Genomic DNA, 27,237 nt, shown 5'->3' on the forward strand with positions numbered 1-27,237 from the left:
AGGCACAAAATGTCAGTGCAGCAGTCGAGAGAAAAGGCAACATTTTCCTCAGGTGATGGCCACCTTCTCTTTAAGCCGGGAGAAGATGAAATCCTTACTCTGGAAGTCTATGCTTAAGTGAAAGTACACTTTTGAACTACAAAGGAAAGCTTGGAAACATGACTCACATGTACCTCTAAAAACAGAAGACGAGGAGGAATGAACTTTAAAATCTGGCAACTTCAAAACATTTCTATGCCTATTACTGGCCTGAGAAACAGAGATGAGGAACACAGGTTGGTCCTTCGACTTGTGGCTCTTAGTAGGAGAAGGCTGTTGGTAGGGAAATAACCCAGCAGCTTGTTGCAACAAAACCTTTGCTGAGGTATTGCAGCAGAGGCCAGATTGCACTGTGGTGACAATGGAGTCTCAAATGCATAACACATATTGCTGTTTTCTCCTGCCTGGGAGCTTCACCGGGTGGCTTTGAAAATCACAAGTTTGTTCACAGTGTGCAAAACTCTGCAATTTATTTACACACTAACACAAAAATAGATTAAAACAATTCTTTAAACCAGGTGTAGGATTGTTAAAGTGCATTGTGGGGAAAAGTGGGGAATTCAACTTCTCTTTCTTTTCTAAACTCTTTTCTCTGTTCCACCAGTGAATCCCCTTGGATGGGCCATGCTGTTGGGATCCAAAGTACTGGCATCTGGTGATTCACTTCACAAAATACAAAATTACACAAATAAATCCCAAAAGGTGTTGTGACGCTCATTTAAGAATTCCCCCAACCTTAAAATGAAAGGGATTTTAAAAATGCAAATAGAAAGAGTTTTCCATTGTGAATCTGTTTGTGGAGCAATCATTACAGGCTTTAGTTTTTTAAGCACTGTGCTTTCAGAAGAAACAATGAATCACTTCTTTAAAGGTGAGGGTGAAATCTGTTACAAAAGGCCCCTCACTGGCCTTTAGCAAACCATTTCAATTGCATGGCAGTTAAGACTGGTTGAGATTTCCCCCTTAAGTAAGGAGAGCAATTCATCCACTTATTATTCTGGGAGAGGTAGGAAGTTCACCGTTGTGTTTGAGTTTAATTTTTATTAGCGTTAAGAGGATCCCCACAGGAATTCTATGGCATGTATAGAAAGGCTGGCTACAGCTCCTTTCTTGAAGGAGTACTGTCAAATTGAAAACTGTGTTTTCTCTGAGATGTTGTGTCCCTACTGTTATCACAATAACACCTGAAATTACTGTAACTGAAACAAAAAAAATTAGAAGGAAATTAATGTTTCTCTTCCTTCACTTTGCTTTTCGTGTGTGTGTGTGTGTGGACACAAAGGCACAGACTCAAGCTATTATTTCTGCTTTCCCAGGCTGTTTTGCACCATTGCTGTTACTTAGTTCAACTTGGGCAGGTATCTGTCTTCAGCCAAGCTTTTTGTGGTGGACACACAGCTGGGCTCTCAGAGGCGAGAAGCCTGACAGGGCACCACATAGGCTGCTCGGTCCTGTCCCACCCGACATTGTGGTGACTGGCTGGAGGGACTGGAGTTGACACAGCGGTAACAAAGAGCAAAACTGGATGTAAAGAAGTTAAAAAGCTAGAGATGGGCTTGTGATCCAGAGCTGCTGGCCCTGCACAGCTGTGGGGGCTGCGCCTGGCGGGATGGCTGCGGGAGTGGGGTGCGATGGGCAAGGGGCCATTGCTCTCAGGGTTTTGTTGGGTTTTTAGATCCTTGGATAAAAAGCTTTCAGCTGAGGGCTTGGTTTCACTTGCTGCAAACTCCTCCGCAGCCTCTGTCACTCCCTCAGGGCAGCTCTGGGCGACGCGGGCCGCGCTTTTCTGATGGCGCCAAACCGCCCACGGCCCCGGGCCGGCAGCGCCCCCTGCAGGGCGGCAGCGCCGCGCCCGCTCCCGCCGCGCCACTCTCACCCGCTCCCCTCACACTTGCCTTTGGCGCCCAACCCGCCCCTCGCGGGGCGAAACCACTTTTCCCATCTCCCTGGGGGGATCCATACTATGAGGCGAGGCGATGTCTCCTCCCTTCTCCCCTTAAGAGTACCTTCAAAAGGCCAATGGAGGCATTTTAGAACCTGAAAGAAAGGGAACTCTTTACTGTCCTTTGCGGTGTCCCTTCTCTAGCCGAGAAGAGAGCATCCGCTCCGCACCTCCCCTTTCATCTGGTGCTGAATGGTTTGCGCCGGGTCGAGACGGGGGAGGCTCCGCCGCCATTTTGTTTGCGTGAGGGGTGAGCGGGGCGCAGTGCTGGGAAGTCTGGGGGGGCTGAGGGGGCGGGAGGAGGCGGCGGCGGGGACCCGAGGTCGCGCCGAGCGTTCATACCGGGAAGAAACAGAGAGGGCGGGCTGAGCGACGGCAGGACGCACCGGGGCGGCCACTTCCCCCGTCATTTGCAGACATGTACATCAAGCAGGTAAGCCGCTGGGGTCCAACTCGCCCGCCTTGCGCGGTGCGGCCTGGGCCTGGCTGGGTCGGTTTGGCCCGGCCTGTTATGTCCTGCCCTGGCCGTGAGGGGGTCTTTAACCTCCGGGCGGGCGGCAGAGCCAGATCTCGGCCCTCAGCAAGAGGCCCGCTGGCTGGTGGCGGGCCCGAAGGCCTTTGCTTGGTCTGCCACTTTCCTGGGGGGCTAAACCGCGCTCCTTACTGTGGGGAAGCATCCCCTGCCCAGCAAAGGAGCAGATCCGATGTGCAGGCTGGCGTATGCCTTTTTTCACCCTGTTCCCGCCACTGATTTCATTCATTGCGGGTGTGTTGCCCTCTTGTCCCCAGAACTTGTTCGCGGGCTCTTTGGGGACTCTCTGGATGGGGCAGCCCTGGTGTCTCAGCCCTCCAGGCCAGCTCGCACTCACACGGAGCTCGTACACAAAGAGCTCTCCTCAGCTGTCAGGCGGCACCTTGCAGCTGCAGAAAGTTGTGGGTGCTCTTCTTTTTTATTTATTTATTTTTTTAAAAATTCAATCTGTATGTGGTTTCAGGGAGGAAATGTGACTGCTTTGAGTTTGAATTCAAACTGGTTCTATCTGCCCTTTCCCCCGGGAGAAACAACAGTCAATGTTTACATACTGATGATGCCATCGCCCACCCCCCCGGGCACGGACCACTTAACCTATTGTAATTAATCATGGATAAGCATTCTACAGTATTCTTCAGTTAAAAATGAGGTCCTCATATGGACGTTTTCCAAACACTCATGTTTAAAAATGCATGTTCTATATATAAATCTGGTTTTCGTCAACTGTTTGGCTGACTAGGGAGTGTTTTAATTGCTTTCTGATCTTGTTTTAGTAAATCACTCTGTCACTGCAAGTGCACACATTGCTTTAAAGACTTTGAATAAGAATTCGTGTTCTCCAGATTGGAATTGCACAAAAGTCAACAGTGCGGAAGATGTATGGAGTCAGACTAGAAGTCAGAACAGGGGAAATGAATTTCATCTTGAAAAAAAGAAATGTAGGTGATCGATAGGCAGTACCGTTGAGGAGCTCTAGAAGAGAGCATACTAAGGTCTGAACATGAGAATAAAACACATGAGGTGAACTTAATTCCACTGGTATCCTTTATTTTGTTGCTTCCTAGAAAACATTTCTGCAGTCTGAAAATGAAAATTATTTAAGTTGTAATCTAAAGGCTGTACAAGGCAATAAAGAAGTTAGGAGATTTCAGAGTAGGGGGATGCATAGATGTGAGGAAGTTGGGGCATCACTTTTTTCTGTTGTATCCGGGTAAGGGAAAGAAGCTGGACCACAGGAAGTTCCATTTAAACATAGGGAAAACCTATTTTACCGTTGAGGTGAGGGAGCCCTGGCACAGGCTGCCCAGGGAGGGTGTGGAGTCTCCTTCTCTGGAGGTCTTCAAAACCAGGTGGATACGTTCTTGTGTGGACCGATCTAGGTGGACCTGCTTTGGCAGGGGAGATTGGACCAGATGATCTCTAAAGGTCCCTTTCCAACCCATGCCATTCTGTGATTCTATGGATGAAGTGAGAAGTCATCTAGGAAAAAACTTGGAGGAGGAAATGATGATCTAAGTCTGCCAGTATCAAACTCCTGTGGTGCCTGCGTGTGTTGACTATGTGGGATGTTAAAAGTTTGTGCCTCTACAAGAATATGCAAAAAATAATGATTGGTTGTTTCTGCGTTTTTGTAGAGGCTTTCAGGTTCTTATGAGAATAAAGTACATGAATTATTGCAGTCTGGATTTGTTTAGAATACTATAGATAAACAGTAAAAATATTAGAGACCAAACTTTTTTCCCATTCTTCTTTTTCTTTTTTTCTCTTGAAATCAGGTGAGCTAGGAAGCAGTATTGTTTGCTAGCTGTTCTAGGGGTTTTGTAATAAAAAAGGACTTCCTTTTGCAAAATAGCTGTTGTAGCTTCGATTTGCTGTTTGATGGTGAAGGATTAGTAATTTTCTGCATACTCAAATTGTTGGCTTCAGATTCCAGTAATGATTTTACAAACAATATTTGATAATGAAGCCGTAGTGTCTGGGAATAGAACAGCTCTGTGATTTCTGACTAAAAGTTAGTTAATGCCTTTAAGCTTTCACTTTGTTGTTTTTACGAACTCCAGTGTTTGATTTGCTGACATGGCATTTTCATGGTTTTAATCCATTAGTACAAACAAATGGTTAAGAGTTTTCAGTGGTAATCCTTGATAATGGGCTGTCACATAATGGGAGAAAGAGTTAAGATTGAAGTTGATGCGAATAAGAATAAATCAGGGCACTTCTCACAGCCTTCTGCTTAGTAAATTTTACAGACAGAATGTTTTTATCCCTACTGTTTGTGTAGCACTACTAGAACACTGCAGAGTGAGAATGTGGTTCTGAAGGTAGTTGTTTCTTGAGTTGCTCAGGGTGCAGCTAACATAGGCTTTTGCATTAGGGAGAAAAGCTCGCTTTAATGTTTACAGTACTACTTCTAGACTTATTGCTGAAGTCTTCTGTGTGCTTCTGAGATACCAGGTATTATGCTCATCTCCTGGAGTGTGGGCTGTTTTAATACTTGAAGATGTGAGAAAAAGATGACGTGTTCAAAAAAATGGAAAGCTGTGATGGGACCATAAACCTTGCAAACAAAACTGAGTCTAAATAATTGTATTCTAAACTTCGGCAGTAATAATATTGAGGTGTATCTTTTATAACATGCCTTGTGGTTTCTAAGAAGCAATTCTTAGTTTGATAACTATCATGGTGAAACATTGGCATAGTTTTAACAGTATCTTGCTTTTGTTGGGAAAGAGTTGGGTAAAGGATGTAACTATTAAATGTCAACTCTACTCCTTTTGTAAGTGTTCTTGCTGAAAGATCTACAAACATCCAGACTTTTGAGGTGGCTGCAATCTTTCTGATGTTTTAATGAGCAGAGACGAAGAGATGTGTAGTCTTTCAGCACAGCATTAAGGTTTGAAAAAGGTTGCTTAATGCTGTAGTGCATGTACTGGAAGTGAATTGGTTGCACTGCTATGCAGAACTGAAGTATTTGTATATTGTCAGACTATACCTTGTATGTTACTCTTCCTAGCAAACTGCAAATCACTACTCCAATTGAATAGTTGAAGCCTGACCTGCTACTTGTAGATGGCTGTTTGCTCTGTAGCTCCTGAAGTTAGTTGTGTAGACTTGTCTTTACTTAGGAAGTGAATCCACTCGAAAACAAGATAGTGTGCTTTTTCACTTTTGCCTTTAGATTGCACAATAAAACAATTTTCAACTGTATTGCCTGTATATAGTCTGGTGGAGTTATTGCAGCCTGCAGTTGCTCTATTTGGAGAATTTGCAAATGGAATTCTTACACTTTATGTGGATTGTATTATGAAAATTAGCCCCACTAGGATAAGTGCTTGTTTTATTGGGGTTTTTGTTCCTGTATGTAATGTTTGATGCAAAAACATCTTTCTGTGTAGTTTGTTGCACTATGTTCACTGTGCTTTGGCCTAGATAAGTAACCAGTGTCTCTTGTGATGTTGGGAGAAAAAAATCTGTCCTTAAAGTGACATGTAGGTGAGGGGAAGGTTTTATGATGTAAGGTGTTGATCTTGAGCTAGAAATTGGGGTGGGTGCAGGAAAGGTGAGGGAAATCAAATGTACTGTAATTGATGTAAACATTCTGTAAAATCTTAGAGTTCAAAAACTGCTCAAGAACAGAGAGAACTTTGCTAAAATAACTCGCTCTTTTCATTAGGTAATCATTCAGGGCTTTCGAAGCTACAGAGACCAAACTATTGTGGACCCGTTCAGCTCAAAACACAATGTGATTGGTAAGTTCTGAAGCTTGTAACACTGACTAGAGTTGCACCGTTACTTCAGCTGATGTTCATTTTAGAGTGCTTTGTAGCTTTTCGTATCTTGACTACATTTGATGACTATGTTTCAGAAACTTCTCTACTGTTGTCTGTAATGTATCACAAGGCACAATCCACCTACAGCAAAGTAAACGTTAAAATTCAGTTTTACTGTGACAATAGTATGTCTGAGTCTTCAGAAATTGAGTGAGATCTGTAAACTCCTTCATATGTGCAGATCTCTGTGTCAGTCAACCCCTCTTTAATGTTTGTCCTTGCAGGAACAGCAACAGAATTTGTGTGGAATTCTTTTAGTGTATGTGCAAGTGCGATCATTTTTGATAAGTAAGCACATCAGCTACTATAAACTTCTGCAGAGATCCTTCTTCCAGCTTTGGAAGAAAGAATTTTTGGAATATGGACTGTCAAAAAGTACAGGTTTCAAAGTGTGGTTTCATAAGTAACACGTAATCTAATAGTGTGTAGTTGTCCACCATTCTCATGTCTCTTATTATTGTCCATGGATGCCTGGGCCTGCCCTGTCATTTGTGGTGTTTTTCAAGATTGTGCAGCAATGTTCAGACTCCTGACCTGATAGAAAACTCAATTTTGTACAGAAAAAATTTAGTAGCCAGGATTTACTCTGAGACTGGAAAAAACAGGCATATGATTTAAATGTAATGAATTATGTAATGTTACATCATCAAGATCTAAAACTCTAGTTAGTTATTAGTGTTTTTAAAAGGCAGGAAAAGCCTTTTAATTTAATAAAGCCTTTTTTGCCCTTTTAATTCCAAGTAGTTTTGAGGATGAGGTGAATCCAAAGGGCATGTAGGCAGCAAGGGATGAAAAGCCTTGAATGCTCATTGCTGCTGTAAGGCAAGAAGTTTTGAAATTCATATAGCATATATTGGTCTTGAAGGTTGAAACACATCAGAATAAACACTAAGATTACTGTATGCTAGTGTAGTGCAATATTGCTATACCTTTATTTTTAAAATAGAAACAATACTTTTTCCAGTCTTTTTAAAACAAATGCTGAATTAGCAAGTGAAGTATTAAGAAGTTCATACTCCACCTGAAGCTTATACAGTCAACCTGAATGTACAGGCAAGTGATTTCCTTTTGTTAGATATTAAAAAAGTATGTTGGGATCAGAGGAACTGGATTTAGGTCTACTCTTATCCCACCGGGAGGCCAATGTTAAAAAGAGAAGGATGGGAATCAATAGGATTGGTTTAACCGTTGTTCTTATTGTGGAATAGAATTGGAGTTTGTATGTCATTATAATGTGCTTGAGGGGATTAAAGGACCACTCTCCAGACATTGACTAAGTGATTCATTCACCTACAAAGTTTGCATCCTTCCCGTGAGATTTTGTTTGTGTTATGTTTGGTTTCTGTTCTTGAGTATTTATATGCAATATTTTATGTACATTGCAACATTAACCTATGTCAACTTGAGGTTATATTTTGTGGTTTAATTTTCAGTGGGAAGAAATGGATCTGGAAAAAGCAACTTTTTTTATGGTAAGCATGGATTTCTTAGTATCATTGCATGGGGATGCTGATGATACCAGGTTTCTTCGGTTTTGCCAGAAGCTGTTTTACCAAATGTTCCTTCCCAACAAGTAGCACAGATTGAGATCTGCCTTTCATCACTGTCAAATAATTTTCAATGCACTTTTTAAATACTTACCTTCAGGTTTTTCCCTGGTATTCAACTTCTCTTACTAAGGGCCTTCTAAGATGTCAAAAAAAGTATTTACAGGAGGAAACTGATTCTACAAGTCACCCATCTTTAAAGCTGATTGTGATACTTACAGTTGCTTTAAACATTCTTAGTAGTGAAATTCTAAGCTGGTTCCATAGCAGTGTGGCACAGCTTATATGATCTTTTAATGTATGGTTAGGAAGGAGATTTTGTAGGGTGAAGGCATCAATGGAGAAGTTGGTCAGAGGCAAGTGGCCTTTGTGATGGTAGTCTATAAATTGTTAAGTGTTTTAGCAATATTTTTAACTTAGCCTGTGTGGTAGGTATTTGTAGAGGAAAGCTCATGAATCCCTACTTAAGCAGCATTGTTAATCCTTATGCAGTGAGATATTAAGGTGACAATGATGAGACTTTTTCAGAGGCATTTTGGTGTACAACAGGCTGAGGGATAAAGGTCCATCAGATTAAAGCTTTTAATGAAGAACCTTTGTGAACTACTAGGGTTGGCATGACGGTACTACACAACAGTAAACTAGTATGTTTTGAGTTACAGAAACTGCTGCATATCTCAAAATGAAAGAGTAAATCATCTGTTTCTGTACTATTTTATTACAGCAATTCAGTTTGTCCTCAGTGATGAATTTAGTCATCTTCGCCCCGAGCAGAGACTGGCTTTGTTGCATGTAAGTGAAGGTGTATAACAAGACTAAAGAATAAGCTAATACATTTGTATGTTACTACAAAAAGAGTAAATTGCTGGGCTGTAGCTATCTTAAGCCAGACATTTTGAAAGCACCCTTAAACTTGTTTTGTTTGCCTTTGGCTAGAGGGAAATACAAAGTAATAGACTGTGGTGATAATGCACCCCAGTGAACGTGTAGCCAAGATTTTCAGAATAAAAAATAAATGTACTTTACCTTACATAGATGCTTTCGACTTTCAGTTCCTTGGAAGGAAAGGGGGAGTGGGATTGTCAGGCCAAAAGGGAGATGAATGAGCTCAAAATAATTTGGGAATTATCTAACCAAAATATCTCCTTTCTTAGGAAGGCACAGGTCCTCGTGTTATCTCAGCATTTGTGGAAATCATTTTTGACAATTCAGACAACAGGTTACCGGTAAGTTGGATACACTACTGCAGCAGGTGGTCATTCCAGCCTCGTGTTATAGAAGTCTTCGGTGCGGTAACTGCTTTTGAGTCAGTTCTGATAAAAAATGCCAGTAATTCCAAACATTCTAGATTAGTTATCCAGACCTACTGCAAACAGTTAAATTCACTGTTGTTTTGTTTGGTTTTTTTTCTTAAGATCGATAAAGAAGAAGTCTCACTTCGCAGAGTCATTGGAGCCAAGAAGGACCAATATTTCTTAGACAAGAAAATGGTGACGTAGGTACTTCTTTTCCTTAACTGAACAAGATTAACTATATTTCTGTAAAATTCTCTAGTCAAACTGAACACTTGCATCTCTACCCTGAAATCAATTAGTTCAATAGTGTAATAGTACTGGTAGTTTGACAGCAAGGACCTCAGTCTTTGTGCACTAGGCAGCAGAGTTTAGATTTACAGTTGAATCCATTCATTAATGTCATGTTTAGCTACTTGTATAGTTTTTATTTCAGGGCTTTTTAAAACAGAAAAGTTATCAAGCTTTAGGTTGTTTCATATCCTTCTTTGGGATATATTTACCTGTATTTGTCCTCTCTTTGCTTTGAGGGGCTTCTTTCTTAATCTCTTTCCAATGCTATAGTATTTCAGATAGTTTGCATTTTTATTCTCCTGCTTTGTTTTAAGACTAGCTGTTATCAAATAGAGAAGCTTCTTCAGAGCATGCATCACACAGTGATTACAATATGTGATGTATACTTGTGATAGTTTTACAGCTGTTACTTTTGCTATGTTTTAATTGATTCACAATAACATTTTAGGAAAAATGATGTAATGAATCTTCTTGAAAGTGCTGGATTTTCTCGCAGCAATCCATACTATATTGTCAAACAAGGAAAGGTAAGATTCTTTTTCACAAATAAGAGCACCTTGTTTCCTGGATGCCAAACTTAGTTCCATTATTGTAAAAGTAAACCAAAACCTAAATCCATTTGAGTTTGAAACAGTTCTTGTAGATGCTGCTTTTGCAAATGTTACTGGTTTTGTAGTTTATGTTCATTTTGGGAGAAAAGTTTTAATGTCTGTCACATTGATATTGAGAATAGTTTTCTTTCCTGGTAAATCTTTGCAATTGTATGTTTTTCTTTATACCTTAAAGCAAACTTCATTTTTATGACTATTTCAGTGTAAATTCATAGATTTCTCTGCCTTAAGATGAGGCCATAAAGCAATTGTAGTGAATTTTAAGAGACTAAAATTACTGTCAGTAGAGCAGGAATGGAAATATGTGGAAACACCAAAAGTGAACACAGAGCAGGGAAAGGGCTTACAGCATGGCCTGTGTGACTGATTTAATGTTGGATTAATGAATGTTTCATGGCCTAAAATATTTCTAAACCCTCCATTTTGGTCTAGTTTTATGGAGGCATTTAAAGTATTTGGTTTAGCACCAGGAGTTGGAAGACTGAGCTTGAATTTCTCCAAACATAATCTTGGGCAGGTGATGGTTACTTGGGTTTATGTAATACTGGCATCTGGAGTTTTAGCTATAACTGGTAGCATTTGAAAACCAATGAAATCCATTACAAGCAGAATGCTTGCCATTCTAAAGCAATTGTCTCTAAATGAAAGCAGTATGGAATATACTAAGTATCTGAATCTTCCTGCCAAAACCTCAGGCAGATTTGCAGGCCCAGCAAAGACAGGGCAGTCTTTGACCTGTTGTGGTTAGCCATACATCCAGAGCAGGCTATTGAAATCATAGATCTTGAATTTTCAGATCAACCAAATGGCCACAGCTCCTGACTCTCAAAGACTGAAGTTGCTAAGAGAAGTAGCTGGTACCAGAGTGTATGATGAACGTAAGGAAGAGAGTATTTCACTAATGAAAGAAACAGGTAAAATAGTTTTAAGACACTTATGTTTTATACCACAGTGATTCCATTAACTCTAAAGATTTATGGGTTTGTCAGTAAAGTTAATTGCTGCATAGATTTTATTTGTGGTATGTTAAATGATTCACAGCAAGTCATGCTGCCTTCTTGAATTTTAAGTATCTCAAAAGATATTACAGAATTGTTTTGGTTGGAAAAGACCTTTTGAGATGTCCAACCACTAACCTTATACTACCATCCCACCAATAACCCATGTCCTTTAGCACCTCATCTATGTGGCTTTTAAATACCACAAGGGATGGTGACTCCACCCCCTCCCTAGGCAGCCTCTGCCAGTGTATCTTTGGTTACTTGGGAGAAGGGACCAACCCTCACCTCACTACAACCTCCTTTCACGTAGTTATAGAAAATGATCACGTTTAATAAGTGACTTCATGTGGGTTTTTTAACTAGACTAGCTAGCAAGGATATTTATACTGTTGAAAACACACAAATTATGTCAGCTGGCAGTGATCCAAAAATCAGGATACCTGCTTGCTATGCAAACACTGAAGTTTATGTAGTATGTTCTATAATTATTTCAAGTGTGTGAGCCAAGAGAGTGCATGCTTGTGTTGCTTTACATAACTAATATCAACATGTCTGCTGTTAGGGTGTTTTTTTGGGGAAGTTCTGAGCATGTGTACTCCTTTTCACGTTTCATAACTGTGGAGAAATGTTAATCACTGGAGAGGATTCAATAGCTTTAAAGTTATGTGAATGGATTATAGCATTTAACTGAACTTCAATCTTGTCATCCTTTCTAAAGAGGGCAAGCGAGAGAAGATCAATGAGTTGTTGAAATACATTGAAGAGCGACTGCATACCCTAGAAGAGGAGAAGGAAGAACTGGCTCAGTACCAGAAATGGGATAAAATGAGGAGAGCATTAGAATACACCATTTATAATCAGGAGCTTAATGAAACCAGAGCGAAGCTTGATGAGGTAAAATATCTTAATACAATGTGAGATGTTGATTTACTTTTTGCCAACATCTTGTGGTCTGTGGTAGTATCTTGTCGGGGTTCTTCATTAATTTAACACGTTATTTTCTTTCTGAAGTGCTACTAAACCAGTATCTTGGTACTTAAGCCATTGGTGTTATTTCCATACAGCTGTCTGCCAAACGAGAGACGAGTGGAGAGAAGTCCAGGCAGTTGAGAGATGCACAGCAAGATGCTAGAGATAAAATGGAGGTAAAAACTTTTAACAAGGGTTCTCCAGGGGTATGTTTTGCTTTGTGGGGGTTTTTTGTTTTGTTTTTTCTAGGGGATGGTGTTTCTAAAGGTATGTTAAGTCCTATTTTGGGCTTTCACCCTCTTTTGACTTTCACCTTGTTTGGAATCAAGTTGGAAAGAAGTTTTTCACACTTGTTGTGTATCTTAATCTACCTCATAATGATCGTGTGAGTTTATGATAGATACTGAAACGTGAATGCAGTGTTTAAAATCTTGCACACTTAAATTTGCACAGGAGATAGAACGGCAAGTTCGAGAACTGAAGACAAAGATTTCGGCAATGAAAGAAGAGAAAGAACAACTTAGTGCTGAAAGACAGGAGCAGATTAAACAAAGGACTAAATTGGAGCTGAAGGCTAAAGACCTGCAGGATGAATTAGCTGGCAACAGTGAACAAAGGGTAGGTGGCAGTGGTGAAGTCTTAACGTTACTATACAAATATGCTACTTTGTGCCAGTGAAGTTCTGGTTTTAGACTGCAGCCTTTCATTATTTTCTGAGGTTTGTCATACAGGTATCTTAGTTTTTTGTGATATCTTAAATGTGCTTCTAGGGGTTGTAAACACATTCCAGTGTTATGATCCTTCACTTGTCATCTTGCATGTTGCAAAATAAAGCACTATAATTCTGTTAATTGCTGCAGCTATTGGGAAAGAGGATTTTGTGTGTAGCACTCATTTGAACTTGACTGTTTGACCCATGCAGACCTTCCTTGCTTACATAGTTTAGCTTCTTGAGAGTACTTCCTCCATGTTTGTTGTCCTTTGCTGAATTCACTTCTGTTAAGTTTTGAAACAGCATAGTATCAGATAAGCAGTGGCATCTTGCAATCTCGCAGTTAAGTTGTCCTTTAGAAACATATATTTATCTAATAATACAGTTCTTGATATTACCTACTTTTAAATACTGCTTTGTTTGACTTTCAGAAAAGACTTCTAAAAGAGAGGCAAAAGCTTCTTGAGAAAATCGAGGAGAAGCAGAAAGAATTAGCAGAAACGGAGCCGAAATTCAACAGTGTAAAAGAAAAAGAAGAGAGGGGGATTGCTAGGTTTGTGGCATTCTACAATGGGGAGTCAAAGCATTTAAAACAAAAACAAAACCAAGATACTATTAAGACTATTCATATGTGCAGTTAACTCAGTGTTGTACTTGTTGCTTGGGCATGGGGTAGCTATATGTATTTATAGATGGTCTGTAAAAAGCCACCTCTGTTGTGTGGGGCAAACGGTATTTGGTGAACTTAATTTTTAGCTTAACTACTTTTGTGGCTCATCATTAAATTCTTGTTTTGTAAGGTCTTCTGGGTGATTTTACAGTATATTATCCAATCATTTTTGATTAGTGATTTGATGCTTAAATTTTAAAGCCCAGTTTGATACTTTTTTGATAATTCTTATGATAATTCTTAAAGCTTACTCTTAATAATAAAAGATTTCTTTGTAATACAGCATGTCTTTCCCTTCTCAAAATAGACTTGCCCAGGCTACGCAGGAAAGAACAGATCTTTATGCAAAACAAGGTCGAGGAAGCCAGTTTACTTCCAAAGAAGAGAGAGATAAGTGGATAAAGAAAGAACTCAAGTCTTTAGATCAAGCCATCAATGACAAGAAGCGGCAGATTGCAGCTATACACAAGGATTTAGAGGATACAGAGGCAAACAAGGAGAAAAACTTGGAACAGTACAGTGTAAGTTTCCTTACTTAAAAACCTTTTTTGATTGCTTCTCAATATTTATGAGAGAAGGGTTAAACACTCAATATATTTGCAGACAATTAGGCTCTAGTGCCTACTTGCAAGGAAAATGAGGCTTTCTGATTTGATGTGGTCTTTTAAAAATGTGTTACTAAAAACATCTGCAGATAAACTCTAAAAGTCCTTTAGCACTGGAGCTAACTTCACCCAATAGATTGACTTTGTCTCTAGTGCTTCTTGCAAAGTGTTTGGCCCAAGTTGGTGAATGAGAGAAATGGCATTTATCACTGTTTATATTGTACTGCTTAATTGGAATTCTGTAGAATTGAAAGGTTAAATTTGAGGTGGCTTTTGATTGCTTTTATAAACATGTTTTGGTTTTCTCTTTCTCCTTATGGAAGGTCAATTTATTCTCAGGCTGTTACATATCTTTTGGTTGTGTTCAAAGGGGAGGTGTCTTGGGCAGACATACTGAAGAGCTTGAAAAGTTAGATTGGAAAAACTTGTCTGTGGTTTGAGAACACAGCTAGTCCCTGTGTACCCAGATAACTATGAAAACATTGTGAGTGTTAGCCCTGAGCTGCTTTAAGAATGGTATGTGTTAAAGGAGCAAGGGAAGATGTCTGTGTGTTGGCTTCGACAGCACCACTGTTCACAGCAGCTGTGGTGAAGTACCAGTACTGCTGGAGAGCAGGCTGTGATTTCTGACTAACTATGGTGTGGCCTCCAAGCCTAATGTGTATGTTCTTACCACCAGTGTTATTTCAGAGCATGACTACGCATGGTTAGGTATATGACAGTTACTGTTTTGACTCGGTTTCTTGCCGTGCCTGAGTGAGCCAATTTCACTGTAATACCCAGATGCACAGTTTCAGCTCAGTGTCTGCCTTCCAGTCTACTTAATAACTTCACCTTTTACTTACTGCTCCCTTACAAAGATATATTTCTTCTTTGTGGTTTTGCAATTTGTTGTAAATTGATTAAAACACTTGTAGAAATTTTCTGAATTCTAAATAGCAATTTAGTTTTGAGTGAACGAAAGATTTCTGAACAGAGAGCTCTGTGGTTTCATACTGTTCTTTTCTTTATGTTAGAAACTGGACCAAGATCTTAATGAAGTGAAGGCTCGTGTTGAAGAGCTGGACAGAAAATACTATGAAGTGAAAAATAAAAAGGATGAACTGCAGAGCGAAAGAAAGTTAGTAATTAATTGAAATATGTCTGAATCAGTTAATGTCAAGGATCCCAACTGTGTAGTTGTTAACATGGCATGTAGGTATGTTTTTAAATAAAGCCATGTATGGACTCCTGCACTTTGCCTTTCTGTTAAATTAGCAGTCTATGATGATGATGATAATAGTAATAATAATGGTAATAATAATAATAATACATTCAGACTTAATTTACACTTAAAATATTGCAATTATTTCTGTTCTGTAGTTATTTGTGGAGAGAAGAAAATGCTGAACAACAAGCTCTTGCTGCAAAGCGGGAGGATTTAGAAAAGAAACAGCAGCTTCTCAGAGCAGCAACAGGAAAGGTAAGATACCTTGTATATGTGAGTTCCTTGTAGAAGCTTTTTTCATTCTTAAAGGACAAGTCATAGTCCTGTCTGAAGGATATAACTGAGATTTCTTTTGCTCAAGGTCTTACTGTCATAATTAGGATGAATTAAGTATATTTGTAAGTTGAATTTTTAAAATGTATATAGCTCCAGAACTGCCTGGAAATTGAAGTTTTGTAAACTTAAAGTAATCAAGGAGAGGTAAGGAGATGTAGAAACAGAATACTGCCAGGATATCTTTTGAATATCTTTATGCTTTAAAGTAACCCAAAACCAAAAAACCCCACCCTAAAACAACCAACCCCAAAAAACCCCACTCTGAAAAACAAATGACTGAAATATTTGGGTAGATTGGTTAGCAGGAACTTGTCAAAAAAACATTACAACTTTGACAAAGTTTAAAGTGAAATAGATATTCTTTCTACATCTTACAAGTTGAGTACAATAACAAGTTCTATTTTAACAGGCTATTTTGAATGGTATAGACAGCATAAACAAAGTTTTGGAGCACTTCCGTCGGAAAGGCATAAACCAGCATGTCCTGAATGGTTATCATGGCATTGTGATGAACAACTTTGAATGTGAACCAGCCTTCTACACCTGTGTTGAAGTTACAGCAGGGAACAGGTAATTCCATGCTCTTCAGTGTTACTCGAGCTAAAGCAGCGGCTGTGTTACAGTTAAGTCGTTGGTGCCAGTTGTTGCTGAAAATGTTGTTCTTTTGAACTTGAGCTCTCATGCTTTTTTTTGTCAAAATGCCTTCTATATAGCACGTTCAAACTACTGCCCCTTTGAGAAGGAACTGAGAAGAATTCTGCCTGTTTAAAAATTAGTCCTGGCTGCTCTTGATCTTATCTAAAAAAATCTCAACCAAAACCAAACAAAGAGCCGCTAAAAGGCCTCAGACTTACACACTTTTACCGTAAGGACTGGTGGTGATGCTGAGCTGTATTGAGTAAAGTGGATGGTGTATTCCGTTTTAGAGAATTCTAGAGTAAGCAGTGCTGATGTTTCAGTCGTAACAATAAGAATTATTTTACTTGCATTAGAATAATCTCATGGATGAGAATGGTCTCTGAATTTTAAAATCTGCTATTTAAAAGCTACGTGAAAAGTTGAGTTTTGAGTCTGTGTCTAATGTGTCTTGCATCAGTACTAAGTGCCTGTTTTTTCATGTGATCAGTCTCCATTTGCAGTTCTGGGCTGATTCTGTTTTAATGAGTGAATAGAGAGTATCCACTTGCATATTCCAAGTCTCAGACTTGAAGAGAAAATGCAACCCAGCTGTATATTGTTAAGTCATGTAGTGGTACCCTCATGCTTACTGGTCCCATACAAATGTGTCAGTGCTTTTAGCATAGTAAAGTTTTGCTTCTTTGTTGGACTTGTTAATTAGGTTGTTTTATCACATTGTGGATTCTGATGAGGTCAGCACAAAGATCCTAATGGAATTTAACAAAATGAACCTCCCTGGAGAAGTTACTTTCCTCCCTCTGAACAAACTGGATGTCAGAGATACTGCTTATCCTGAGACTAATGTGAGTTAGAGTTTCTTTTTGAGCCTTCCTCCACTTCATGATTACAAAGCCTCATGTTTTGAATTGTTTGTGTAAATTGCTTATTGCCCACCACTTGCTTTGATATTGTACATCTGCAATTAAATACTTCTAATGTATGCTTCTCAACATAAAGTCTGGTTTAGGAAAATACTTTCCTATCAAGTATTATCTCTTTAAAGTTCAATTTCACCTTTTAAGTAAATAAGTGATACTGAAAAGAAGTAGAATTTTATTGTAACCTATTAATCCATAATTGCTTGAATTACTGAATTATAAATCTTTAAGCTGAAATGCTGCCATGAACAAAAGCTGAAGAGCTGTGTTAGATGTTACAGCCATGGACAATTTCTCAGAGTTACTGGCAATGGTTTGTTGTTTCACATTTAAAAATGCATAAATAAAGCTTTAGTCACAACCATTTAAAAAGTGATTCTGAAATATATTTCAAGACAGTGTCTGCTTTTATTTGAAATTTTAATAGTAAATTAATTGTAAATGTTCACTGCTTCCTACAACAATCATGGTAGAATTAGTTCCTTAAAATTAGGAGTGTTTTTCCTTTTTTTTTTTCTCCTCAGATAAACATAGGAAAAAGAATAGGAAAGAACCAGGACATCTAGTGTGCTTACTTTGGGAAGGCTTTACTAGCAAACCCATGTTAATGGCTGTGTCCTGCTCTCTACAGAAAGGACTAATTTTTTGGAAGAAAAAAAATTACTGCCAATTTATAATACTTGCTCAACTTTTTTTGCAGCAGCAATTTAATACGCGAATGAGACTCCTGGCAGACTCTTAGTTGACTTAAGGCTAAAACCTAGCTGGTAACAGCTAAAATTGCGAAATCTTGCACTTGATTTCCCTGGAGCGTTTATGTGTTTGGGAGTGTTCAGTCAGTGTATCTCCTTCTACCAGCTCACAGCTGTTTATTTCCAAAGTTTCGTCCACAATATTGTGCTCTGAGTTCAGAGTTTAACATCTTGTGTATAAATAATGATATACACAGCTCCATACGTTTTAGTTCTTAAACTTTATTGATTGTGAAGCGAATGTAAATATTCAATCGACTCAATGCAAAACTTTTTAAGAAATTCCTTTTTTTAAGGCCAGAGTATTTTCTATTATTACTCTCAATGGTAGTTTCTTTTTTTCTAGGGCTCTCTTGAATTCTGTATATGAATTAGTTGCAATTTACTGCCATATTTATGTCAGTATGTTCTTCTCATTAAAATCTCTTGTCACTTCAGGATGCTATTCCTATGATCAGTAAACTGAGATACAATCCAAGATTCGACAAAGCTTTCAAACATGTTTTTGGAAAGACTCTAATTTGTCGTAGCATGGAAGTTTCTACCCAGCTGGCCAGAGCTTTCACTATGGATTGTATTACTCTAGAAGGTAAATATTGTACTTTTATAAATTATTTTTGTGCAAATGGGATCCCTGGCATGTGAGGCTCAATAAATGTGGTCTGTTGGTGTTGTCAAAATAAGGTTATTTTAAATATTACTATACTTGACTGAGATGTACAAGGTGGCACTTGGTTAAGTACAGTGCGTAAAAGTACATAATTTCTTTATAAGTTGTCAATTTTTTCCTATGATCTAAAACTTAGTAGCTATGTATCTTCATCCTGAGAATCATAAAGCAAGTTAGATGTGTATTAATCTGATTTGTGTCATCCTGAATTATTTGTGGTGTTTTCCAGTCTCAGTGTAAGGCCTTAATTACCAATAAGTGCGAGGTGTAATTTGCCCACCACACACATTAATATGTTACATTCTCTGAAGTAAACTATATCTCTGGTTAATTGGAGACACATTCATTGCAGGCTTATTGTTGTCTTTTTGTCCTTAAAGTCATAATCTGAAAAAAAATTGCTAAGGGTGCCTGAGGAGGAAATGATTAATTTTTCAGTAGCAGCATCCTCTACAAGCCACAGGTGCTGCTAGTTACTCAGCCTCTTTTGTTTTCTCTCTCACAAATGTGATTTAGGGTTTTTTTAAATTGATAATGCTAGACATTTTGATTTTCCTCTTGTTACAAGTGTTTTTTTTTAATTCGGGCGACATGATTTCAGAAGTTAAAAACCAACCAAAAACTAGCTAATGCTTAAAGGAGATTGTAGCAGTCTGTGTTGACTTTGAGAAAGGAGATGTACATTAAGTTGCATACAGAAATAAGTACTTCCCTAATTGCTGTAATCGTACATACATGATTACTGATTCAGATGCAACACTCCTGTAGGTTGACTGAAATGTCGTAGTTAATTTGCTAGGTTGTATTGCAGAAAGTGCTCTGAAGGTTATAGAGAGCTTATGGCATGTGGTTCATAGTCTCGTTCTGTCCTGCTCTAAGGTGACCAAGTCAGCCATCGTGGTGCTCTGACTGGAGGGTATTATGATACAAGGAAGTCTCGGCTTGAGTTGCAGAAAGACGTGAGAAAGGCAGAAGAAGAACTTGGTGAACTCGAAGCCAAACTCAATGAAAACTTACGCAGGAATATTGAAAATATCCTTTTATTGTTCTTGGGGAAAGGGGGTGTGATGACAAAGCCTTTGTTTCACAGTTACAGTAATAGATGGAAACCAGGAGACTGACTTTTGTTAATGTTACATGATAGCTGTGGCATTTGTTTTGAGTGTTGGTTGTGCAACCTGGTTCTATATGTTCCTGTAGGGATTTTAGTAACAAAGAGATCAATGGTAAAACAAAAACACGTGGCAATTGGTGTACAGCTAGTGGAAGTAACAAATTTTGAAACATTCATTGTTTATGTGCTGTAATTGCATTCTTTTTTAAAAAAATCCTTTTTAGATCAGTGCAACCAATTAAGAAATATCTTCTATAACACTACTGTTAATTTTTGGGTAAAAATTCCATACTGGGGAAAGCTGACTGAAAAATAGTAACTGAAGCTCACCTTTTCCAATAGGTCATTCAGAGAGTGGCTGGCACTGTAGGCTTTAGGAAAAAAGGAGCTTTAGTAATCTGTCCCTGTTCAGATTGATCTTGATGTGGTTTAATGCTTAGAGATGAGGTTAAACTCTAAATTATGAGGCTTTTCTATTCCCTCTAGAGTTCATTGTATTAACTGCTATGACCAGATATTAGTATTATCTCTGTTAATCTTCACTACTCCTTCTGACTCATGCTATATTTTTAGTACTTGTGTCCTGGATTGATGAGTTGCACTTATGCTGTGGGGAGGAGATGGGGAGAGCATTAATTATAATTAAGCTCTGAGTTGCATGTCACTCTTGGCCTTTTCAGTCTCTGTGCAAAAATCCAAATAACTGTTACCTTTTTCTTGAATCTCTGTTATGCTATGATGCCTTTTTGAGACCCACTATCTAGAATTTGGAGGCAAGGAAGTTCTATAGAATTTTCTTCTCCATTATCCAGGTCACTCTGTCCTTGGAACTGATCTCCTTTATTTTTTGACCTGCAACAGTGCATTTAGAGGCATTTTTGAGGTAGCAGGTAAGCAGAACACTGAACCTGATGCTCAGATCCACAGCTGATTAGAAAAATTTTAAAAGCATGTACCTGTATCTTGTTCAGTCAGGGAGAAATGTCAAAATGATCTGTTAAACATGACTCAGTCTGCATTTGTCAAGTGCCTTTACTTGCACCAGCAATAACAAATGTCTTTCACCTTCTTATTGTTACCTGAGTGACATGCAGGACCCAATTTGTGTATCAATAAGTATTTAAGTGTGGCATTTTCTTTTTCCCTATTTTTTTTTTTAACCATAGATATGTAGGCATGTGGTTTTAAAACTAGTTTCTGCACACATCCTTTAACAGTAATCCCAGTATGCATTAGTGAATGGGAGCTTGAATTCTTGCTACTTGTAGTTAAATTCCCCGATTACCTTTTAGACCCTTTGGTTTCAGTGTGAGGTGACTTTTAACCAGGAGTACTATTTTGGAACTGAGAAATCTTTCTTGCCATCTTAAAAGTAAATCTTGAGACTTGAATTTCTTTTTGAGGAGGGATATATAGGGGATGTAGGTAGGGTACTCATCTAACTGATAGGAGGTCCCCTGTGGTAGGTGAGTGACTGTATCCTTATGTTGTTCTGAGTACCATGTTGTAAAATTAATGCTAAGTAAAGCTTTCCTTGATTGTTCTTGGTGTGGATAGGTGTACTTATGTTACCTTTATTTTTTTTAATAGTTCTTGGGTTTTTCCTGTGCAACTGAATATTTTGGGTTTGTGGATTTTTTCTTTGTGTATTCTTTAATTTGATGGATACTGAATATGCCAAACAGAATAAAAATTGAAAATAGTAGTGAAAACAAACCTTTTAAAACAGAGTTTTCCTTAGCCCACGGTATGGATTAATAATGAGATTGACCAGCTAATGAACCAAATGCAGCAAATAGAGACACAGCAGAGAAAGTTCAAAGCCTCTCGAGACAGTATTTTGTCAGAGATGAAAATGCTAAAGGAGAAAAGGCAGCAGTCTGAGAAGACGTTTATGCCTAAGGTATAGTATGGGGGTATTGAAAGCTGTTACTGGCTTTATGTTGTTTCATTACTGTTACTGATAAACTCCCATTCCTTTCTGGTTAACATCATTATATGAAATACAAAGAGATTACTAGAAATCTGGCACAGAAACGCGTTTCTCTAAACAGAAGAGTTAAATTCAAATAACCTTACAGAGCACTTCGAGGACTGATTTTTGTCTAACATCTGCTCCACAGCAACGCAGTTTGCAGAGCTTGGAGGCAAGTTTACATGCTATGGAGTCAACGAGAGAATCATTGAAAGCTGAATTAGGGACCGATTTGTTGTCTCAACTCAGTCTTGACGATCAGAAACGTGTGGATGCTCTCAATGATGAAATTCGACAACTTCAGCAAGTAAGGAATTGAAAATGCCATTAAGTGCCATACCTTTCTTCCCAATAAACTGATTTTTGTCCTTTTGTATGAAAAGTCACCTGAGAATATAGTGCAACTAGTGTTCCGTCAGTGTTAGGCAGGCACATTTGGAGTTACCTGCAAATGTCTTTGCACATTTTTCCCAAATACCGGGTGAATTTTGCAAGCGATATCATGTGGGAGTCGTGCCGTTTGCAATTGTAAAGTGCAAGAGTAGGAGCAAGGAAACTCTGATTCCAACACAGATATCTGAACGGAATGAGGCAGTGTGGAAAAATAAAACAGTCCCTTTAGGCACATGGTAGATGAGACAGAAGCTAAGGCTTTGTGTGACGCGCATGTTGCTGAAAAAATACTGCTTCTAAGTATAATTCACTAAAACTCTTCTGGATTTAAGAATTGGATTCAGATGCTAAAACAATTTCAGAAACTTACCAATCTGTATGGTTGACTTTTTCCCTAGACAGCTGCAAAAGTGCTTTCTATTTGGTTCTTTCTACCTGTGAAAATTAAAGAAATGATCCAAAGAATTGTGCAGTATTTTAATACACAGAATTATGTGAAGAGTGGTGGGGTTTTTTTGTCTTACCTTTTTTTTTAACAAGGGAAAAATTATTGTTTAGGAGGCAATTAACACACTTTTACATCTTTTTCAGGAAAACAGACAGCTTTTGAATGAGAGAATTAAACTAGAAGGCATTATCACAAGAGTTGAAACATACCTGAATGAGAATCTGAGAAAACGCTTAGACCAAGTGGAACAAGTAAGGATTTTCTCTTAAATGTACTTTTGCAAACTTTTTCTGCAAACTATTTCCAGAGCTTTAGCATATTAATCATTTGATAAATACTTTTTTGTTACCCTTTGTTCTCTGGGGTGGGTTTTCCTTCCCTATATAAAAGCTGAGTTAAGTGTTTTGATTAAATTTCATCATACTATTTTAGGCATGTGGATTTTTGACAAATCCTAAATACACGGCCTATGTATAAATAGGACCATCACAATGACAGATTTTTAATATCTTAACTGTTCTCTAAAACTTTACTAAGATATTTAATGGGGTTATATGTAAAGTAGCAGAAGTGGACTTGTTTGTCTGGCTTACACTTTTGTTCCACTCCGTGCTGAAGCTTGGTGGCATTTACTTTGTCCCATAGGAACTGAATGAGCTTCGAGAAACAGAAGGTGGGACGGTTCTTACAGCCACAACATCAGAGCTTGAGGCCATCAACAAACGAGTGAAAGATACACTGGCACGATCAGACGGTTGGTGGCATCAGGTGTTTTTGAAAGAAAGTTCTCTGGAGTTTTGAAAGTCCACAAGTATTTTGGGTTACAAATGGACCGTAATATGAGAAGTAATCATTAATGTCAAATATGCTGTAATAGATTGGTGGAACTTACTTGAAAACATGTTTACCATAAAAAAGGGCTCACGGTTGCGCACTGTAGTAACAGTGTGTGTTGGTGATAAGACTCCTGGCTTTAGAGCACAGTCCTTATGAAGCAACCTTCATACAAGCATGGTCTTCTATAGTTAGTGTTGAATTTTTTCTAACCTGTCTAAAACTAAGTTGCTATCACACAGGAAATTGCATCTGTATGGCCCAAACTTTTTTTTTTACTTCTTTTCCTAGAATTTAATCTGGCTTTAGTATGTTTGTTAGTAGAATTCTTAGTTTCTTGTCTTAAAAGTAACTCTGCTCCTAACGGATATTTTTTCCTTAGATGATCTTTTTGCTTCATAAAGACTTGACTGGATGATTTCTGACTTTATGCAATTCTGCTCTCATCTCTCTCAGATCTGGATAATTCTATTGACAAAACAGAAGCAGGAATTAAAGAGCTTCAAAAGAGCATGGAACGCTGGAAGAACATGGAAAAGGAGCACATGGATGCCATTAACCATGATACAAAAGAACTTGAAAAAATGACTAACAGGCAAGGCATGCTCCTCAAGAAGAAAGAGGAATGCATGAAGAAAATCCGAGAGTTGGGCTCACTTCCGCAGGAGGCTTTTGAAAAGTATCAGACTTTAAGTTTAAAGCAGGTAATAAGAGTGTTTGATTTCGTGTTTCATGACCTTAAGTGTTAGTGTGCATCTCGAGTGTCAAACCTGGCCAGAATGGCAAGTCACTTTGTGTTTGTTATTTTCCATTTACAGTTATTCCGCAAACTGGAGCAATGCAACACTGAGCTGAAGAAATACAGTCACGTCAATAAGAAAGCTTTAGATCAGTTTGTGAACTTCTCAGAGCAGAAGGAGAAGTTGATAAAAAGACAAGAGGAACTGGACAGGGGCTATAAATCCATCATGGAGCTGATGAATGTCCTTGAGCTCAGGAAATATGAGGCTATTCAGCTGACTTTCAAACAGGTAAAAAAATGACAACAATTATAAAGACACTGGTGCTGAAATCAAATTGTCCCATTATGTGACAGCTGTATGGGAAGAAGCAGATTTTAAGTACATCTGTAATAATAGAAGACACTACCATTAACTTCAGCTTTGTGGGGTTTACAGATGCTGAGAAAGAAATAAGCTAGTGTTTTAAATAGCTCATCTTGGGTGAATTACATTGCTAGCTTTGCTTTAAACCTCTTAAAAAATTTCTTTTTGGTGAATCTGTGTGTACTATGTACACCCTTTCCTCTGGAGTGTCTGCTAAAAAAAACCTCTGCACCAAATCCATCCTCCAAATTTAGTGTGACATCTTCTCTTAAAAGATTTGCTTAACTGCGATCTCATTGGACGTTTACTGAAAGAAATCATGATGCCTTTGCTGCTGTTTTGTATTAAAATTTACTGTTTTCTTGAAAAAAAAAGTGACATTTTTTATATTACAAGTCTAGTGGGCTTAGATTTTTTTAAACCAAGCTGTGTATCGTGTGTGTGTGTCTCACTTCTTCATCTGCTTAAGAATGAATGGAGATGTCTCATTTGAGGCAGATACTTAATGTGATCATGTAAAAACAGCTGTTGTCTGCATTTGATTTCACTGTGAGCTTCTGTATTGACTGTTTCTTTTTCAGGTGTCAAAAAATTTCAGTGAAGTGTTCCAGAAGTTAGTCCCTGGTGGCAAAGCCACGTTAGTGATGAAGAAAGGAGATGTGGAGGGCAGTCAGTCCCAGGATGAAGGTGAAGGCAGCACTGAGAGTGAAAGGGGATCTGGATCTCAGAGCAGTGTTCCATCTGTAGACCAGTTCACTGGAGTTGGCATAAGGGTAAAGATATATTTGTGTTTCGGTACTCCAAGTATTTGTTTAGGCTGCCTTTGACTACATTTTTAAAAGGCAATGTTTAATTGATCCTGTTTGTTTATGGTAATAGCAAGTGATGTTGTGGTTTAACATTTGAAACCATCTTGCTGTTACGTGGCTTTCCTAGGTATCGTTCACGGGGAAGCAGGGTGAAATGAGGGAAATGCAGCAACTTTCAGGTGGACAGAAATCCTTAGTGGCCCTAGCCCTCATATTTGCTATCCAGAAATGTGATCCAGCTCCATTTTACTTGTTTGATGAAATTGATCAAGCCTTGGATGCTCAGCACAGAAAAGCTGTTTCAGGTAAATAACTACCTTTTTTCATCTTCATTGTGGTCGAAGGTGACAGTCTGTCTTCTCACCCCTGATGTTTAAAATAGAAGCTTCAAATCACAAAGGCACATTTTTTAATATCCCAACATGTGTGTTAGAACTGAACTTTGTGCCTTTTGAAGCTGTCATAATCTTATTTATAGGTTAAAGCTCTATGTTGTCTATTGCATCTAAAGGGTCTCCTACATTTCAGAGTGGTGGAAATAATCCTCTTTTGAAGCATGGTTTGATTTTAAAAATGAGCTTTTAACTCATTGCATTGTTGGAGAGTGTTCACTCTGTTAGTTATTCATCACAGAAGTTTAACACCCCACTGAGTTTGCTGAGTGACTGGATTTGTCAGAGTTGGTACTGGAATTAATGATAATACTTAAAACCTAGCGTGGATCCTTTCTTGATTTGTGGGGTTGTTTTCTTGTTTCATTATTCAAAATGAGGGTTTGGTTAAAGAGTAGCAAACTCCTTGCCTATCTCGTGTTAAGACCTGTCCCACTTTATTGAAAGACTACATGAATGAACAATTTTTGTGTTCTTTTTTTAGATATGATTATGGAACTAGCTGAACATGCTCAGTTTATTACAACAACTTTTAGGCCTGAACTGCTTGAGTCAGCTGACAAGTTCTATGGTGTAAAATTCAGAAACAAGGTAAATCATGTTTCAGTTATGGTGTTTACTGGGAACTTTTATCACCTTATGCATTTGAGCCTTGATTTAACAGGAGTTCAAAGGGAATCAGTCTTATTTCAGTGGTGGATTTCTAGTTATATCACAGCCTTCAGGAAAAATTCTCTCCTTCCTGAAAAATAATTTAAATATCTGCAGATATCCCTTGTTGTGTTCTTTCAAGGAAATTTGAGATTGATTAAAGACATGACGCTGAGTTGTAGAGCCTTCAGAAATAAGTCCCTCTTATTCTACAGGAGATACTGTAATAACTGAGTTACCAAGTACCTCTTTTTATTCCACCAGGTTAGTCATATTGATGTGATCACAGCAGAAATGGCCAAAGACTTTGTAGAAGATGACACCACGCATGGTTGAACAAAACTGTACTTAATGCTTGTTTGGAAGATGTGTATAGTGCTACGTTTATGCCAGAGACTTGTAAATTTAAAATATTAAGTATTTAGTCCTTGTTTTAAAATAGTTTTTAAACATACATTTTAACCAAGACCACAGAAGGCTTAGTTTCAAAGAAGCTTGAGTATCCGTTTTGTCTCTGTTGCTGTATTTTATAAGATACTTGTTAACGTTAACCTTTCTACACAATAACTGTAGTTGGAAAATTTTATTCTCTTTCCTCAAATCTTTTGTAAAGTGTCTGCTGCTGTTTTAAAGCTTTTCAGAAAGTGCTAGTTATTCCTTCTTAAGTATGATTTTATCATTTATATTGCCTCACATGGTTTTTTTAATGGCTTCAATTAAAATGATTGGTTTTATTGCCGTAACTTGTATACGTTTGAGTTTGTGGTTTATATTGTCTTTCTTTAGAGGATTCCACTGAGGTGGAGTAAATGTAATTTGGTCATGAGCTGCATGTTTCAGAAGTATGAGACAAAACCATTCGTTCTTACTGCTCTTTTCCTCCTTTTTTGCACATTACCAGTGTCAGCATAGAGCTGCCCCAAACTGCACTTGCCCAAATTTGTAGTGTC

The 27,237-nt window shown here is 38.3% G+C and overlaps 1 protein-coding gene across 1 annotated transcript; it reads left to right on the forward strand.

The window, feature by feature from the left end:
- Positions 1-2,286: 2,286 nt before the first annotated feature.
- On the forward strand, positions 2,287-26,993 carry SMC3 (structural maintenance of chromosomes 3). Its single transcript, XM_062001488.1, has 29 exons — positions 2,287-2,414; positions 6,187-6,262; positions 7,777-7,815; positions 8,615-8,682; positions 9,045-9,116; positions 9,306-9,385; positions 9,925-10,003; positions 10,884-11,001; positions 11,807-11,982; positions 12,153-12,233; positions 12,511-12,675; positions 13,201-13,322; positions 13,747-13,960; positions 15,061-15,164; positions 15,407-15,506; positions 15,997-16,157; positions 16,927-17,068; positions 18,334-18,484; positions 19,445-19,597; positions 21,431-21,582; positions 21,803-21,961; positions 22,639-22,746; positions 23,141-23,249; positions 23,786-24,033; positions 24,148-24,360; positions 25,017-25,208; positions 25,372-25,549; positions 26,121-26,227; positions 26,552-26,993. The coding sequence occupies exons 1-29, from the start codon at positions 2,400-2,402 to the stop codon at positions 26,621-26,623; spliced, it is 3,654 nt and encodes a 1,217-aa protein (XP_061857472.1). The 5' UTR covers positions 2,287-2,399; the 3' UTR covers positions 26,624-26,993.
- Positions 26,994-27,237: the final 244 nt, after the last annotated feature.

Source organism: Colius striatus, chromosome 8 (assembly GCF_028858725.1).
Source record: "Colius striatus isolate bColStr4 chromosome 8, bColStr4.1.hap1, whole genome shotgun sequence".
Classification (NCBI taxonomy): domain Eukaryota; kingdom Metazoa; phylum Chordata; class Aves; order Coliiformes; family Coliidae; genus Colius; species Colius striatus.